The sequence below is a fragment of the Corvus hawaiiensis genome, chromosome 7, assembly GCF_020740725.1.
Source record: "Corvus hawaiiensis isolate bCorHaw1 chromosome 7, bCorHaw1.pri.cur, whole genome shotgun sequence".
Lineage (NCBI taxonomy): Eukaryota > Metazoa > Chordata > Aves > Passeriformes > Corvidae > Corvus > Corvus hawaiiensis.
Genome location: NC_063219.1, coordinates 31479132 through 31498119, shown reverse-complemented (window position 1 = coordinate 31498119; position 18988 = coordinate 31479132). Strand labels below are relative to the sequence as shown.

The 18988-nt window shown below is 39.4% G+C and overlaps 1 protein-coding gene and 1 long non-coding RNA gene across 6 annotated transcripts in view; one reads left to right on the top strand and one right to left on the bottom strand.

Moving 5' to 3' along the window:
- The window catches only part of LOC125328392, a 4136-nt gene extending 2921 nt beyond the window's left edge, over positions 1-1215 (bottom strand). The window contains exon 1 of the long non-coding RNA XR_007204690.1: positions 575-1215. This is a non-coding gene — a long non-coding RNA (uncharacterized LOC125328392). The remainder of the gene's footprint in view (positions 1-574) is intronic.
- The window catches only part of LOC125328385 (protein mono-ADP-ribosyltransferase PARP14-like), a 19486-nt gene extending 498 nt beyond the window's left edge, over positions 1-18988 (top strand). For 2 of the 5 annotated variants that reach the window (XM_048308972.1, XM_048308970.1), the window contains exons 2-17: positions 1417-1556; positions 1648-1681; positions 2742-2978; positions 3523-3759; positions 4735-6971; positions 7491-7715; positions 7942-8163; positions 8606-8669; positions 9632-9781; positions 10906-10968; positions 12596-12763; positions 12893-13099; positions 13188-13796; positions 14333-14478; positions 15826-16000; positions 17612-18988. In XM_048308972.1, the coding sequence (XP_048164929.1) occupies positions 1660-1681; positions 2742-2978; positions 3523-3759; positions 4735-6971; positions 7491-7715; positions 7942-8163; positions 8606-8669; positions 9632-9781; positions 10906-10968; positions 12596-12763; positions 12893-13099; positions 13188-13796; positions 14333-14478; positions 15826-16000; positions 17612-17901 (5052 nt within the window). In that variant the 5' untranslated portion in view covers positions 1417-1556; positions 1648-1659 and the 3' untranslated portion in view covers positions 17902-18988. Of the gene's footprint in view, positions 1-1027; positions 1082-1416; positions 1557-1647; positions 1682-2741; positions 2979-3522; positions 3760-4734; positions 6972-7490; positions 7716-7941; positions 8164-8605; positions 8670-9631; positions 9782-10905; positions 10969-12595; positions 12764-12892; positions 13100-13187; positions 13797-14332; positions 14479-15825; positions 16001-17611 lie in introns of those variants that run through there. The other 3 variants (XM_048308968.1, XM_048308969.1, XM_048308967.1) reach the window with 3 other exon arrangements.

Sequence of the window (18988 nt, the reverse complement as noted above, 5' to 3'; positions counted from 1 at the left end):
TCCTGCAAATTAAAAGATACGTACTAACTTAGCTGTTGCATACGATGTAATAATATATCCCGCCTAGTACGTGATGTGCAGTATCTATAGTATGTAATATGTTGTATACATCCCCTACTGTGCAATATAGAGTAGATAGTATGTTAACATGGTGTGATTCATGCGGATGTCCTGTGCAGCTCCAAAACTTAGATTCGATTATCTTTTTGGGTCCTTTCTAACTCAGGATATGGTATTTACTTAAATGTATGCTTAGATTTGATGCTTAGTACTAGCTTCTGGATTATGTTTGGCATAAAGGCTGTAAGCTAGTAAATATATCCCAGGAGGAACATATACATACATATTCATCTTGATGCACAGTAGTATTCTCTAGACTGCACTCGGAATAGTAAAGCTTATGTTAATCTAACAATTAGATTAGTTACAGATATATATATAAAAATATTACATCTATAACATGCACATATTTTTATAAACTTGCAGCAGAGTGGAAAGGATTTAGCTGCAGTTGGGTTAAATGTATATGTACACAGGCACGTATATGCAGAAACACAGAGATACACCCACATACCTATATACAATTTTTCTTTTTCTTGCTTTAACATGCTTCCCAGTTGCTGGCTCTCCCGGCTGGTAAGTTCAGGACATACAGACCCAAGCCATTTCGGCACTGTCAGGAAGAGGATGTTCAAGGCGTGGGGCTGGTACCGGGACTCCCCGGGTACCGCTATGAAACACATGCTAGAGCCGAGTTTTGCATCTCTGGCGGGTTTTCGCAGGAGTACTGTCCTCTCCTGTTCTTCCGGGATTTTTTTAAGGAAAAACGCCTGTGCATACTGTGTCAGTGTTATGAGTTTAAAGCTCTTTCATTTCGCGGGACAGTGTATCTGTACATCCTTGTTCCGACCAAGGCGAGGTTAACTTCTCCAGGAGGCAGGAGGAGCACAGCCAGCTGCCTGGGGATATTCGATCCCGCTCCAGCCATGCGCTGCGGGCACGGAAGGAGAGGGAGTTCTTCCGGAGTTTTGCTTAGTGTGGGGTCGGATGAGCACCGTGAATCGCTCGCCTGTGTTGCACAGTCTGTTGTTATCAGTACTGGTGTTGTTCATGCTCGTTTTTCTTACTTCGTTGCTGTTTGTAGTCAATTGTTCTCATCTCATCCTGTAATCCTTAACGTTTACGTGCCTTCAGTTCTCTCCATCCTGCCACGGCGCGGGGAGGGGGGAGGAAGGGAGAAGGGGAGAAGGGAAGTGAGCAAGCGGCGAGGTCTGGCGTGTTTCAATGGAAACAGTAAATTGCAGACTACCATTCCCAAACCGCGACGGTGTCATAATGTAGTGGTGGGAAAGTGCCATGCCATGTAAAGCTGGTTTTCCATTCAGATTTTCTCAGGGCTTTTTTGGTTTTATTTAGTCAAGCAACGAGTTCTTGCGAGACATTCTCATCAGTTGCATTTGGGAGGAGAAAGAAAATTGAGGTTGATTGTCACAGAGCCTGAAACAGCACTAGCTACTGGAGTGGAGACATTTGAAGAAAAATCGGTTCCCACAAAGGTGAACAAAAATTGTAATCCTAACCAGAGCTTTGAAATAGTGGTGAGAGTGTCTAATCTGTCACTGATATTTGGCTATTATTTTATTTTAGGCTTTGGATGCCATGAGCAACCTTCAAACAAAAGGTAAAATGTTATCCATCACTCTGTGTGCTGATTCTTCATAAAACAAAAATGTTGGTGCTTTTCTCCACACATGGCTCCAGTTCTCCAAGTTGTCATATATATTTTTTAGTTATACTAGAGAGGAACCTGAAAATCTTCAGATGCTGCTCTCAATTGCTTCGTTGGGTCAGCCTGGCTTTCGGTATTTTCTTCATTGGACAGAGTGGAACAGATGATTCCTGCAGCAATCTAGAAATTAGTAACTAACATCTGCAGAGCTCTTGCTTCTTGTTTCGTTTTCTTCTTGTTTATGGTGGTAGGCCTTCAAAGGCAGCTATCTTCTGGAAATGTTATGGGTTTGGTATCAGTTGTTGTATCTTGGTGAGCAGGCAGAGCCAGCCTGTTGCTCATTCCAGTTCAGAGGTTCTCTCACACCTCCACCCTCATCTCTCTTCAAAGCTGGAGATGTGCTTGCCTCTGGCAGACACTGGACTTCTGGGGTACTCAGTGGGCACCTCTGTTATATTTTCTGTTTGCAAAATTTTGTTGCATCCCTGTCAACCCTCTGTGCACGTGGGCCCTCCAGCGCTGTCATGCTGCACTGATGGCAGGGCACAGTGGTCATCAGGAGGCTTTACCTCAAGTAATGCAGAGCTACTGGTGGCCTATGGTGCCTATGGATGTCCTGAGCTATGTTCAGGCTTGTTTTGCCTGCACCTGGGCTAAGAAACAGATGCAGAGGCTGCAAGGTCTCTCCCAGCCCTTACTGACACCTGAGCAGCTGTGGCCTCTTATCTCAATGGATTTTAGTTTGGTTTAGTTTAGTCTCTGACTCAGAGACATACCAGTGACCTTGGACGTGTTTACTCATCCCTATTCTTGTGCCCCAAAGAAGCTGCCTGCAGAATATTGCATCTGGGTTGGTTTGGATCTCAAAATGTCCAGAGGTACCCTGCAGTATTTGTTTGGTTACCAATCTCTTTTCTTGGGGAAGGAAAGGAGAGAAAGGGTAAGAAGAATCTGTTTATTCCAGGAAATGTGTACTAACATTTTATGTGGCTTATTTATCTTTCTGCTGCAGATGATACAAAAGCCTTGAAGAAAGCAGAGAGTTTTGTTCCAAACAGTGAACTCCAGGAGGAAGCTGACTCTGCAGAGGCCTCACCTTCAGTGGTGTTTGAGAACATAAAGACATGCAGTCCAAACTGCTTACAGATGCTGGTGGAGAACATCAGCGGCTTGAGTGTAGATGCTGACTTTACTGTTGAACTGATACCTGAAATAAATGTTGCTGTAGCTACCTTTATAAAAAGTATTGGTAAGACAGGATGACACCATTATTAATTTCCATGTATATGTATGAGTAATAGCTTTCAGAGCTTGATTCCTCTCCCATTAGAGATCCAGACTGTTTTAAAAAAGTACCCAGATTGCAGTCTCTCAAGAAAGATGCCTTGTATACAGCTCCACAAAAGTGCCCGTGATCCAAATGTTACACTGAAAAAGGAAAAATCTGGCATCTTTATTGAAATTGGATAAGAATACTTTGTTGTTTCTGTCTTGTTTTGGGTTAGATGAAGAAGTAGAAGTGCACTGAGTTTGGAGATTATATAAAGTCTCCTTTAGAGAAGACATACACTTATGAGATGGGAACAGAAACATACTGGTAGTGAATAGCAGAGAGTAACATGGTTGTGTGCTTTTCACCTTTTTTATTACAACACAAAGTTATGTGGCACCAGAGACCATTTTGTTCCAAATACAGGGAGTAGACTCTGCTCATGTCTCTGCCTGAAGTGATAACCAGGGCTAATAATGACACAGGAAAATACAGTCCATTCATACTGCTCTTCTGCTTACAGATACTAAGGAATTTGTCCAAAAATATTCACAAGACAAGAGAGTTAGAGAATTCAAAATGACTGCCAGGCTTCTTGAATTGACACAGGCCATCAAGGCTGAAAACCTACCAGACAGCATTTCCACAGACTACCTCACAGTGTACTTTGAGAGTGCGCGGAGCGGAGGGGGGCCCGTGTCAGATGTCCAGCTCTTCCCCACAGAAAACTCGGCCATCGTTACTTTCTGTGACCACAAAGGTAACACTGTCCTTTGCCTGACCAAGGTGCTCACAGGCAGATGACCCACAAGAAAGTTACTGCAAATGTGGGCATTAGGAGAAGCCTGGCTTTCTCTCACTGAAGTCAGTGTACACTGTCCTGTTCCTGGGAAGTTCTCTGGGTGTAGAAATACTGCTGCATGTCTAGGACTTCAGAAACTATTGGGGCTTTTGTTTTGTTTGTTTATTTTCTTCTGTTACCAGAGATTCATTTTAATACCTGCCTTGTGCATGGGTTCTTCTCACTGGTGTTTTTTCTCCATTTGCAGTGGATTTTATCTGCAATACCAGATTAGTTGTACTTGTAGGTAGAGGATCTGTCAGTGACTTCAGCTTGCACAGTTAACTTTCAGAAACTAAGGTCAAATATCTTCATTGTCAGGGAAGAACAGAGCTAAAGAACAATCTTGTTACTATTCCTTGCATTCCTTGAATTACTCTCCAGTTTTTGTGCCAGTGCAACTTCTGGTAAATACCTGTGTTTGGAGACTCCTGGCTTAGTAAATTTACTTTGAGATAAAAGTTTTAAAATGTCATTTGGATCATTGTAATGGGGTTTTAAGTTCCTGAAAACATTATCGTTTCTTTGCTTAGTCCATTCCAACAAAAACAGAAAAAAAAATGCACTGGCACAAAGAGTTTTATTTTAAGTTGAGGGTAAGGAGTATTTCATAGTAGTATGTTGATATGGCCTTGCTCTGTGATGGAGTTTCCTTGGGAAACAAGCAGGGTGTAGCTCTGCACAGGAATGCAGATATGAGCATATTTACCAAACAAGTTGGAGCCAAGCCTTTTATCTTGTCCTGTACAGAATAGTTTGGAAATCAGAAAGATGTAAAAATAGCATTTTGAAGAGAAAGAAAAAGAAAAGGAAAATCAGTGTAATAGTTCTGAGAACAAAGACATTTGCTTGATTTGAAGCTAATGTTATGTGTATGTTTGCACTAACTTCTAGATCTAACCACGGTCCTGGGAAAGCAACATTTACTGGAACAGATGCTGATTTCTGTGCATCCATATTATCACTCCCTGGGAATGGCTCTCTATGGAAAAGAAAGACCAGCTGTCAAGATGCCAGACCCCGTTAGGGTGCCACTAGACCCATATGTATGGCAGTTTTTACAAAGGCATGCCAATCTGACCCAAGACATAAACCAGGAAATGGCAGTTTGCCATTGTGAGCTCAAATGGCCCCAGGCAGACTGTGCAAACCCAGAAGTTATGTTGTGCCCATCACCATCTCTCTGCAAGCAGAAAAATCCAATGATGAAGTTGCTCAAGACATGGCAGCAAGATGCTTCCACTGAGTTCTCGCGTATCATGGCACGTTACATAGCTATAAAATGTAAAGTCAATTCATCGGGTTGGGAAGGTGTGAAAAACAGGTTGTTGAAAGATGGTGCTCTGGTCATAACTGATATTTCTGAGGAGATGGTGGTGATTGCAGGAAACAGAGCAGCAGTGGACAATGCAGAGAAAGAAGTGAGGGAATGCATGAAGCAAAGTGAAAGGGAAAAACAGAGCATAGAAATTTCTGTGTCAGTGATTCCAGGGAAGTATGCTGTGCTGCACAATGCTGGGTTAGAAGAGAATATTCAGAAGGAATATCCATGCCTAAAGATCTTTTATGATGACCAAAAAAAGACTGTTCAGCTGTGCGGATTACCTGCAGAAGTATATAAAATCAAAGCTGACTTACTGGAAAAGGTATTGAGTATGCCATGTACATCAGTTACCATTGATCCCCATGTTTTCCACTATCTACGGTGTGTAGATAATAAAAAAATGTCAGATATGTTATTCATTAGGGAAAAAATTAATACTTTTTATGAACTTCAGGATGATACTGTCTTGCTATATGGAGATGCTCCCAAAGATCTTCTAGAAGCAGAAAAGCAAATAAAAACAGGTTTAAAATACGAGTGCATCAATGTGGAAGATGGTGAAGTCATTAAAAAGGATCAGTGGAAGAGTCTTCTTCTCTCCTTGCTCAAGAAATATAATTCTTCCCAGGAAATTGTCATCACTTGGCAAACTGTTGGAAAAGAAAATAAAATGATTATTGCTGGCTTTTCTAAGGCTGTAACAGAGGTTTATGAGAGACTTAATGATTTTGTAGATAGAAACACAATCATGGAAAAAGTAATCCTAGCTAATTCAGTGGTGATAGTGCAGTTTGTAGAGAGGGAGAAATCTGGTGTTTGTGAAGAATTGAAGAAGAAAGGTGTGACAGTATGTTTTGACACCAAGACACCATGTATTTCCCTGAGGGGACCAAGAACAAAAGTGCTAGAAGCATTCACCATGTTTGAAAAATTTGTCTCATCCCTTTACTCAAAGAATGTGCCAATTGATAAACCAGGTGCAAAAGAGTTCTTCACTGAGAGGCAAGATTTATGTATTTTAGAGGCAAAGCAGAAGTTTAGCTGTTTCATTAGGATTAAGGAAGAAGAAGAACAGAAGGATGGAGAAGTTGGTGATAAAGTGAAAAGAAAGGTCTACTATGAAAAAAACCTGCCAGGTGGAATTGTGGTAGGAGTGTATAAAGGTAACTTGTGCAATTACCCTGTTGATGTTGTGGTGAATGCATCTAATGAAAACCTAAAACACATCGGTGGCCTTGCTGATGTGCTGTCAAGAGCGGCTGGCCCAGCACTGCAGGAGGAGTGCGATGAGCTGGTGAGGAAGCACGGGAATTTGCAGCCCGGCTGCGCAGTGATCACGGGCGCCGGGAAACTGCCCTGCAAGAACGTCATTCACGCTGTTGGGCCCAGGTGGAGCAATGAGGAATCACAAAAGTGCACGTGGTTGTTAAAAAAGACAGTGAAAAAATGTCTACAACTAGCTGAAATATACAATCATCGTTCCATAGCTCTGCCTGCTATAAGCGGAGGGATTTATGGCTTTCCACCGCAGATGTGTGCAGATTCAATTGCATCATCCATCAAGGAGACCTTGGAAGAATTCATGGAGGACAGCAGTTTGAAGGAGGTTCATCTTGTGAGTAATGCAGAAGAAATCATTCAGGTTCTGAGTGAGACAGTAAAAAAAGTATTTTCAGCTAAATCATTCTCCCCACAATGGCTGAAGCAAAAAAAAAGCCAGGAGAAGAGAAAAGGGGATCTGAACATGGTTATAACAAAAGAAGGACTTCGCATCCAAGTGGAGAAGAAAAATGTTCAGGAAGCCATGGTAGGTCTTTCCTTTTCTGACTCCTTTCTAACTTGATGGTAAGATCTTTCAGTTCTTTCAATTTAAATGAAAAAGGATGGGACAGTAGGTTTTACAAGCACTTGCTACATAAGGAAAGATCAGCTGTGTGCTAGCTAAACAAGGACGCAAGCTTGCAAAACTTGAGTGTAGAGTGAGATCTGTCACTGCAGCCATTTCTAGAGGGCAGCTGTGAATTTCAGGGTGTTTCATTCCCAGCTAGGTCTTGTTCGTTTTCCAGATCCAAGGCCAATATGTAAAAGATTTTGCTTTTTTTTCCTAAAGGAGAAATTCTAAAGTACTTCCTAACAGTACTTGTATGATCTGTAGCTATCTTGGTTGGATATTAGGGGAAATGGGTACCTGTCTGGGCTGCTGCTTTGGGTATCTACTGGCATCTTGTTCCTTTTGCTGTGTGTTGCTTTGGTAGGGCTTTTAATCTTGGTGCATATTTTTGGTTGAATTCTGGCTGTAGCTATTTTCTTTGTAATCTTGTTGCAGACGGATGTTGTCGTCAACAGCGTTGGCACAGATCTGAAGTTTGGCGTGGGGCCTCTTTGCAAAGCCTTGCTGGAAAGAGCTGGACCAGCTCTCCAAGATGAGTTTGACACCAAAACACAAAGTCAGGTTGCTGGTCCTGTAGTCTGCACCAGTGGATGTGCTATGGCCTGCAAGGCTGTGTTTCATGCCATACTACCCAAGTGGGATGGAGGACAGTCAGAGAAGGTATATTTTAATTATTAACCCACCCGCAGCTACATACTTATTTGGGATCTGCCCTGAAATTTCAGGTTTTAACATAGTTATTTTAGATGACTTGACTCCATTTTCTTCTGTTGGAGTGACCTTAAAGATGCCTTGATGAACTCAGAGCTGCTTGTCATACCAGTTTCTTTGGAACTAATAATAAATGATGCCTTTAGAAAAAAAGTGTCTTTGCTGTGTTTTACAGGTCCTAGAAGATGTAATCAATTTCTGCTTGAAGAAAACTGAAGAACTTGGACTGAAATCGATCACTTTCCCAGCTATTGGGGCTGGAGGATTTGGATTTCCTAAAATAATTGTTTCTAAGTTGATGTTTGATGTGGTATTCAGGTTCAGTAGTAGTCACACTTGCAAGAATCTCCAGGAAGTTCATTTTCTCTTGAACCCAAAAGATCTTGATTGCATTCAGGTAGTTCTTCTCAAGACAAAGCTGTCTTTGTAACATACTGCTGTAGTTACACTTTAATAATCTATTTTACTTAACTGCTTTCTACGGGAATAATTTGGCACTTTCTTACTGCAGTGGGCCAGTGACAATGAGATGTCTTTCCAGTGTCTCTGAAATACAAACTCTCAGCAAGCAGAAGCTGCAGACAAAATTGGCCTTGCTGCTGGCACTGTAAATGCTTGTAGATGCTCCCTTATCTTTTGACAGAGGAGTTCTAGCAATGCAGAGATATCTTTTATCACACTGTCCACCACTGGGTCTTTCACTGTTATTAATGACACTTAAATATGACTGTAAAGTGTGTCAGGTGCCTCAGCAAGAGCTACATGACAACGTTAATTATAGAAACATTCAGTGTAAATACTGTGAAATACTATCTTGGGTACTTTTTTTCTCTCCTTAGGCTTTTACCACTGAACTAGAACATAGGGCAGATGAAAGTTGCAATGCCACAGCAGCACAGCCAAGTAAGTTTTGTAGGGATAGGAGGTGGGACATGGGGGAGAATGTAAATGCTGTTAAGTGGTTTTATATGTATCAGGAAACAGAAGAAATACCATCAGGGAAGAGGGCATTTTTTTTCCTCCTAATGGACTTGCATTCTTAAATGTCATTTGTAAAATTCTCAGGGAGGAATTTCTTTTGTTGAGGGCATGGTCAACTCTCAGTGAGGCCAGTCTTATCATAACAAAGAGGGTGTTCTGATAGGAGACACAGTAGTTTGTCCTGCTCAAAGGATATAAGATCTTGCTCTCACTTGGCCAAATGTATTTTTGTACCTTTAATCTCCTACATATATATACACACACATATATATAGTGGATCATTTCCTTTCCATTAGTTAATTGACAATAGTGGGACACAATAGCCAAAATGTGAGTGTACTGCATCAAGGGCAGAGGCTTATTTGTAAGGATATAAAGCTCTTCTGCCTCAGTTGCTGAGTATCAGAGAGATGAAGTTAAGAGTGGGCAGATAAAACATGAGTTAGATAAGTTTAGACTAGAAGAAATGAACAGTTTTGTATCCATGAAGGCAAATATGAAATAACTTACAAAAGGGATGTGATCTGATCTCCATTACTGGCAACACTTTAACTGGATGCTCCATTTCTTGTAAGAATTAGTTTAGGAAGCTCTGTTACAGAGCTGGTCAGATCAGATAAACCCTGAAGGCGTTCTCTGAATTCATATTGCATAAATTTACAGGAGTAGAAATGGTTTCACTTCCACACGATTTAAACAGGAAGAATACTGTGCCTCCCAGCTTTCAGAAAGGGAATAAAGAGAAAAGCAGAGACACTCTACATCCATCAAACTGATCTAGAGCATATTCCTTAAAAGGATAAGTAGAAGTTTTGATCAGTGGAAGAGAATAATACTCCAAACTGAAGGAGAAGTGATTTAATGTATTTTTCTTCCCCTTGCAGATTTCATTAAGCCTGTTCCTACTGAAATATTGGGAGCTAATGAAATGAAGATTGGTTCCATCACACTCCAAGTAATTGGGGGAGATATTACCATGGAAGATACAGAGGTTATTGTAAACTTAGCAAATTCATCATTTGATGCCAAAACAGGTATTCTATTGAATACGTAGTTCCTTAGCAATAAATCTGGGCTACTTTTTAGAAAGGGGTACAGATGATGCCTTAGGTTTTAACCTTTATATTTTTCAAATTCTGCACTGCTTGGTGTGTGACTCTGAAGTTTCTTGTAGCCTGTTAATTTCTGCTCTCTCATGCTAGGTAGACATAACAAAGCCTCTCTGGGCCTGCTCTCCAAGGACACCAAGACTGTCCTAGGGCAAAAGTATAAACCAGAGAGCCGCTAAGGGGGGTTAAGCTGAGGGGAAAACTGAAGCTTTAATTGGAGAATTAACCCTGCTATGCAAATGAACCAAACCTATAAAAGGGTAAAGAACTCGTGACTTGTGGTCCATCTTGAGGTCCACCTTGGCAGTAGCCTCTGGCCCCAGGGTGTACCTTTGAAGGCCTTTCAAACAAATACCTACTTTTATTCCCTTACTCCTGTCTAGTCTCTGTTTCTAGGAGTCCTCTTAAGGCATCACAGGAAAGAATTGTCCACAAGGGAAACTTTTATGAAGTGTTTTTCAGATGACAGATAAAGAGTTGTGATTAGCCAGGAAATAGATCTTAAACAGGTTTTTTTACACGTCCTGTATATTTGATTTCATTTCCAAACAGAAGGCATCTGACCAGGTTTTTCTTGCTTAAAACCAAAAAATGTTTAAATAAAAGGGAATTTTTAGATTAAGTATAATTCCGAAAAAATGCTCTTATCCTAAAATGTTTCACTGTAAGACAAAGCCCTGGTTAAGTAAAGTGCTCTGTAAGAAGCAGAGGGTTTTGACATGGTGAATTATAAGCATGAAAGATACCAAATGATATAGTTCAAAGCCATTGGAGAGTTTGGTGAAGGGCATACAGGTTTGGCTAGTGAAACTATGAAGTAGGAGTTGTTCTTAATGACTTGTATTCAGCAGTGAAGGAAATGTTCTCTCTGCAGCTAGTGCAGTGTGTCATGGACAGTACTTAGGGAAACTGTCAAGGTTTTGAACTTTGTGGTATCTTGCCATACAAGAATTTAGGGTATGTGTAGAGTACAGAAGTTGGGTAGAGTTTTAAGTAGAGATAGTTAAGGTGACTTAGTGAACATGTGTGCTTTTCTTGTGTGATTTAAGGGGTCTTCAAAGCAATTATGGATGCTGCTGGTTCCCAGGTAGCAGATGAATGTGCTCAATATGGTATGTTAAAGCATACTATTCTTTTTTTATTATCATTCTCTCTGAAAACTTGAAGTTGTTTTGTAATTCTCTACTCTGATGACATAATTATTTTATCTGAAAAACACAGCTTTCACTTTTAGGAACTTTGAAAATCCCTGTTCTCGTTTTGACACATACATTGAAAATTTTTCTAATCACAGTTGTTTAGCAGCAACTAAAACATCAACGTGTTCTGCACTTTATTCTCATACTGGATCCAAAACATAGGCCTGTACTGGCTACTAAGAAGAAAATTAACTGTATCCCAGCTGAAATCAGGACAACCCTGATCCTAAGTTACTCTGTAGTCTGCATTCTGCCAGACCAGTAGAGCAGTAAAATTCCAGCTCACTGTGGTTGGCCACTACAAGCATAGAAAGGGACATTTTAGATGCATAAACAAAATGTGCCTGCTCTAAGTCTGGAAATTGTCTTTCAAGATGGAGTTTCCTGGATTTTTTTCCCAGCCTTTTGCTCTGTAGGAACTTTTGTACAAACACACATATATCATTAACTTCAAATCAAGCAAATATCTCTGTTCTCAGAACTATTACATTGATTTTCCTTTTCTTTCATTTCAAACAGCCACTTTTATGTCTTTCTGATTTCCAAACTATTCTGTACAGGACAAGATAAAAGGCTTGGCTCCAACTTGTTTGGTAAATATGCTCATATCTGCATTCCTGTGCAGAGCTACACCCTGCTTGTTTCCCAAGGAAACTCCATCACAGAGCAAGGCCATATCAACATACTACTATGAAATACTCCTTACCCTCAACTTAAAATAAAACTCTTTGTGCCAGTGCTTTTTTTTTTTCTGTTTTTGTTGGAATGGACTAAGCAAAGAAACGATAATGTTTTCAGGAACTTAAAACCCCATTACAATGATCCAAATTACATTTTAATTTAATGTACAAAATATTATTCAGAAAACCCTGAGAGTCATAAGAAAATCACCTGGCAGATAAACCTTTTTATCAAAGTGAATTTATCAGCCTGATCTCAGTGCTTGCAGAGCATCTCACAGTCATTACCTTTGTGATCTGTGAGGTGGTCTGGAACTCTGTGCTCATCAATCCATTCATCCTCACAATATGACTGCATTTTGTAAGCAAACATGAGTGCTCTGAGAAATCACAAACATCTTTTTTAAAATTCCATACCATTCTTAGATCAGTTGGACATAATCTTAATGATACTATGTTTAGCACTCAGCTCTTCTGCAGAATAAAAATTTGGGCTTTCAAGGAATAAGTGGCATAAGAAAGGTTTTCACATATAAATTAATTTGGAATGCTTTTAAATAAAAGTGAGATGTATTCAAAGTCATCATAAATTCTTAAATTGCATGTAATAGGGAAATATTTTGTAGCAGAGATCTTAGGAAATTAGAAAACACATGTACGTGAATTGATTTCTCAAAGAAACCCTGCAGAGTATTTACAGAGAAAACCAGAACAAGTAAACCCACAATAAAATAGTTCACAGTGTATTTCTCTCCACTTTTTCCACTTCTCTTGTAGCACCAATATAACAAATCAATATTACCAGAAGAGATTGCAACTTTGTAAATGTTATGTCTCCTTCTTTATCTTCTCTCTTGCAGCTGGGCGGTATCAAAGTGGCTTTATTACTACACAGGGTGGGAATCTGTTGTGCAGTAAAATCATCCATTTGATTACTGATAACCAGGTGAAGAGTCAGGTCTCCCAAGTGCTTCATGAGTGTGAACAAAGGATGTACAAATCTGTTGCCTTGCCAGCTATTGGAACAGGTTTGTGTTTTCTTGGGAAAGCAGTGAGGGCTGTGATGGGGGTAGTTCAGAAACAGACAAACTTAATACGAGTAACAGTAGACTTGCACAAAAACTGTTCACTGATATGTGCCTTTTATTTTTGTTTAGGTCAAGCAGGACAGAGTCCAGCCAAGGTAGCTGATGAAATGTTGGGTGCTATAGTGGAATTTGCAAGACAAAAATCAGTACAGCATTTACAGACAATTAAAATAGTCGTCTTCCAGCTAAATATGCTCACAGACTTTTATGAAAGCATGAAGAAAAGAGAACATGCAGCTTCATCCACAATGGAATCATTGTTATCTACATTTAAATGTAAGTTGGTGTGTTTTCTGTGTGTGTGGGCAAATAAAACTGAAGTTCTTTTATTTACAACTACTAATTGTCATATATTTATCCACAGCCTTTTTTTGGGGCAAAAAACAATCTTCTGAGAATAAAAAGTTAATGGTTTTGGAGAAGAAAGTTCATTTAGTTACATTTCAAATTTGTGGAGAAAGCCAAGAAAAGGTGGATGCAACTGAGTCCTGGATAAAGGATTTAATTTTAAAGGAACACCTTGAAAATACTGTTGCAGATGAGGCAATTGAAAGTTTTGATGAGACACAAATTACCATTTTGGAAGATCTCCAGAGAAGAAAGCAAGTCACCATTCAGCTTGAAAATAAGCTTTCTCCCCCTCAAATTAAAATTTCTGGTATTAGCAGGGATGTCTATTCCGTTTCTCTAGAAGTTCAAAGAATGATCCAACAAATTAAGTCTACTGAAGAAGAACAATCCAAGGCAGAACTTCTTTATAACCTGGTAGAATGGAGGTATCCAGGAAGGAATGATAGCTTTGTTGCTTTTGATAAACTGACAAATACGCAGCTGGAGCATGCCAAACTATTTAAAAAACCATATCTGAATGTCAAAATTAACAAGAAGAACTACAAGGTGGATCTGAATACTCTAAAGGCTACTGATGACCAAGGAAAAGCTATAAACCTCCAACGTGTGGCAAAGGATGAAGGTAAATGACATTTTTGTTAAATAAAAGAGCTTGAATTGTGATTATTGAATGATGATTCGGATAAATGCAAACTCGGGTATCCCAAAGGAGTAAGGTAGTCCATAGCTTTTTTCCCTTTTTATTTTTTTTGTTTTTTTCCTTCACCAGCAGTTTTGAGTTTCATAATCAGTGCCAAGTATGAGTGAAGTCAGAACATCAGTTTAAGTGCAAACATTATCTGTACAAATGTGACTGGTGAGCATAGATTTCATGCTTAAATCTTACAAAGGAAGTGGTGTATGAAGAATACATAAAATTCTTCTGGGGTTTTAAAGCTTGTTTTAGTTAGATATTGGTATGGGGATAATTAGACAAAATGTAAAGCCTTAATAGTGCATTACAAAGACAGCAATGTTTGGAAGAGCAAGAGTACTCGTTAAATGAAATATTGCAGAAGGTCCTGTCCTCTTAGCCTTCTCTGTGCAGGTGGTTTGTAAGATGTGGCCTGTGAAGCTGAGCTAGTTCTCTGTCATAATAATGCAACCTCTGTTTTGCAGATATGCAGTCGATAGAGCTCCCTAAGGAGTGGACAGACATGCAAAATGAACATGTCAAACTGGTGAATCTCAAGCCATCACATCCCGAATATAGAACAGTTGAGAAGATGTTTAGGAAAACATGTCCGAACTTTAATATAGAGCAGGTGATATCATATGGGGTGGGGAGGGGGGCAAATGTCAATGCTTGGGCAAGAAACTTTAATATACTTTCTAAATATTTGCTTATAAGGTGTCTGAAACCCAATACACCTTTTGTATGTCAGTGTCCCCAGCACTGTACAGGATGGATATAAATCAAAGCAAGTTTCCTCAGAGCTGTTCTGCTATTTCTGCCATCTAATGGTGCAAAACCAGTGACTGTCAGTCTTCAGGCTAACTCTTTGTTCGACTAATGTGGTACTCACTAGTTAATGTGGTATTTCTAATTAGGAAATTCTGTATTGAAATGGAGGCATGAGTAAATGCATTCAGAATACAGGAAAAAAACCCCAACAAAATCCTGGTAGACTGACGTAAAGCTTTGGACTAATTTACACCTTCTTCCCTATCATCCCAGAGCTTTTCAGTCTTGGCTGGCAGTTTTAACCAGTGTCAATATTTGATCCTGCTTATTTAGAAGTCTGCAACACAATGCACAGAGATTTAATTGCCAGGGAGAAGATGGAATTGTTCTGAATCAAGACAAGAGATAAACAGTAGAACATACAATCAAATTAGGAGTAAGAATAATGTGTTTAAAATTTTTCTTCCATCACAAGCTTCGATGAGCATGGGCATGAAAACACACAAAGAGAACAAAACATTAGTGTACTATAGAAAAAAATCAAGTAATGACATTATGTCTTTTTCTGTTAAAAAATGGAAAGCAGTTACAGCAATGCCTTTAAGATTATACTTTGATGCAGAGACACTGCTTCCCCTTAAGCTGTATTCACATTCTTGGCATAGGGAGCCAGCAACATCCATCCTCCCACCAAGTGATTTTTATATAGTACTTTCTTACGGGTTGCTAAGCTACACATTAGAGGAAGCAATTTTGACTTGCAAGCTTAGATCTAGAAGAGAAACTTAAACTCAACATAATGCTATTGCTACAGTGTATCCTTTAGTGAGAAAATCATCAGTAAAGATGATTAGGATGTATAGAAAGCATCTTATGTCATTGCCTCTAGCAGTGGTACAGCTGCCTCTTTCTAGAAATGACAATGCACAGCTACCATGACTGCTGGGTACCTGGTATACTAGGCAAGACAAATGTTTACCCAAAATTACAAAGCTTGAAACTCTCTTATAAGCTGCTTTGGTTTCTGATTTTTCAGGAGGCTTACATATTCAGTTCTTCTACCCAAACCTCACGCTAACAGAACATAGTGAAAATTGCTGTAATTCTTTCAGTTTGATTTCATTTTAATGCTTTCCTACCATGATAAATATTCATCCCTATCCTATTTATCCCTAGTATAAATATAGTTAATTTTGTAATTTTGCAGATTGAAAGAGTACAAAATCGCGTCCTCTGGCAGACATACCAATTAAAAAAAAAATTTCTCTGTAAAAAGAACAAAAGTGAAAATAATGAGAAGTTGCTATTTCATGGGACAGCTGCATCCTCATTGAACTCAATTAACTACTATGGATTTAATCGTGGGTATGCTGGAAAGAATGGTGAGTCATTATCCGAATCAGTTAATTTCCTAGACATGTATGAGTGCTACAGGATGTCAGTGTTACAGTGCTGTCAGCACAACATGGAACCTGAATGAAATTAGAGAACACAGTAATTAACATCTCCTGAGATTAATCTGTATGGAAAGAGGAATTACCTTGTTCACTTAATCCCTTGTTGCTGGATGCCACCATGTAAAGGATATCAAAGAGTTCACCTACTCTGAAATGAAGCCTGGGCAACTTTTGGGAATTGTTTTGTATCATTTACCTAGAGAAAGGAACAAGGAACACTGTTCAACATCCTCTGCTGAGGTAACAGCTACTAGCTGATGGTATCTCCTCTCCTCTCAGTCAAAGACAGGTAGCAAAGCAGAAGTGCAGATACTTCTCCTGTTGCCTCCAAAGATTAGGACAGCATAAGATGCCACATCCTTATCAATTTTATGCTCACAAAATCGATGAGATTCATGATTTAATTCTTAGCCTTTAATAGTTGTTAGAGACAACTTAAATATTTAGCATAAAGATTTTCTGCATTAGTTCAAAGCTTGTTTTGTCCACTTCCTCTAGTACAGTCATGCTATGTGTATTATTTGGCAGCATTCAAAGATGAAAGACAGGATCCGAAGAAGTGGAACGTGAACTGAATTGAGATGCTAGTTGATTTTAGTGGCCATGTAACCTCACTTCAAAAGTCCTTAATTTTTGCTCTTAATGTTTTCTTCCTTAAGACAGAATTGTACATGCCTAGGGCTGATTTGATCTTGAGAGAGCTGGGCAGCTTAACTCAGATCTAGTTGACACTTCAGTGTGGTCTGGATCCAGAAGTAGACCTTTCTCTGTCTGGATACTCTGGAGGGTACTTGAACTGAGATTTTCTTGAATAAATGAAGCCCAGCATACACAAAATATATCAGGTTGTGCACAGGTAGGAATGGCAGCCACAACTTCTTTTTAAAACATGACCAGAGATGTAGTTTCGCTTTCCTGCTCTTTGGTAGTGTCAGGAGGTTGGATTTACTCAGGAAGCAAGAGCCCTAGATCCCCATGTCTTCTCTCTGCTGGTGGATATTGACACCTTTTCATCTCAGCTGTGATTAACAATTGGGAAGGTACACTCCCCTTCTGTCAGGCTATGTAGCCAAGGAAAAGTATCCAAGGATCAGGGCAGACAGATAGGAAGGACCTGTCTGGCTTGAACAGCTTTTTAGCAATGTCAGAAAAAAGAAATCTCTCTTGAACAAAGACATGTGATTCCTCTAACTTGCTGGGAAGTGTGACTAGAAAACTATAATTACATAGTCATTTTAAGTCCAAAAGTCTCTGAAGAATTGCAGTTTGATCGATGGCAGGCTAAACCATGCTAAACAGAGGAGCCCTTTTCTCCATAGGAAAGGGAAGTAAAAACCTGCGTGTTGATACTTACCTGGTATCTATGTGGGTTCATATTTGATTCTGATACAAAGGATTATTACTAGAATTTTGTGTTTGAACTCTAACCACATTTTTAGCCTCTGCAGTGTTAAAAAAAAAAAAAGAAGTTTTAGTAGAGATTCTTAGGAGAATAAGAACACTAACTGTATTTGAAAATGTTGTCTTTCCTAACAGCTGCAGCCATTGGAAATGGAACCTACTTTGCTGTTCATGCATCTTACTCTGCTCGGGATACTTACTCCATTCCAGATGTGAAAGGCCAAAAACACATGTACTTGGCTCGGGTCCTAACTGGGCAATACTGTAATGGGAGAGAAGGACTAAAGGCTCCACCACCAAGGAGCCCAGCAGATCCTACTGACCTGTACGACAGCGTGGTTGATGATGAGTTTAATCCAACAGTGTTTGTCATATTTAATGACATTCAGGCATATCCACAATACCTTATTACTTTCAAATACTAGAATGATCTTAATAGCCTAGAAAGTGTTAGTGCCTTTTACATGTAAGAATTTACAGGGCAATTTTTAAATTCTTTTTTTACATCTAGGTTTCTTCTTTATTGATCTATCAACGTGTTTAAATATGTCTTCAAATTATGAACACAAGGACTAACACAAGCAAATATTTTAGAACATGTTATTTCAGTACTCACATTTCAAGTTCAGTTATGCAGAGATGCAGGCAAGAGCTGTGAGAACAGCTCTGACTTCTTCCTACACAAGGCAGAGGGGAGCGGTAGGAGAGGGAGCCTGTTCTGCCTTACCCGTGGCCAGCAGTAAGAAGTGTGGGGTAGGTCAGAGCACCTGTGCGTGTTCCTATTTCCAGTATTCACCATAAAGCACCTTCTTGTGAGAATTTATTTAAAATGTTCTGTGCTGAGGGAATCCAAAAGGTTTTTTCAATCAAAGCAGTGCTGTGATTCTAATAACCTCACCTACCAGCAGAGTTTTCAGTCATCCTTAGGTATCCACTCAGCCTTGTTGGTGCTAAAAGTCTGGAAGAAAAAGAATTCCCATATGAGCATGCACTTTGTATTTATTGTTTCAACCCCCTTACCTATATGTTGGTTACCCTGGCATACTTTGGTTATTTCCTAGGTATAAATTACTGAATTCATACCCATTTCTTAGGGGAATTCTCTACAGTCCCCCCTACTACTTCCAGCTTCCACAAAGTCATTGCTTTTGCAACTTTCAAGACTGTAAAGAGGGACTTTTAATTTTTTCTTTTCATTACTGAAGCATTAACCCTTCTGTAGAATCACCAATTTGCAGAGTCAACTACTCTACAGAGGCATAACTCAGCTCACATGCTTAAACAATTTGAAAATTTTTGAAGTTCTTAATGGCACTTTTACATCTTTGCAAGCTGTACTTTTAATCACCTTGCAATCTTAAAATTGCCAATCAAAAGCCATATGCTATGCACTGTTTAATAAAAGTTTCAAAGAGCTGAGTTGTTTACAACAGGAACACGCTTCACTTAGAAGTGTTGCTTCACATTTGGAGTATGTTACGTTGATGCAATAAAGACTTTGAAGACAAAATG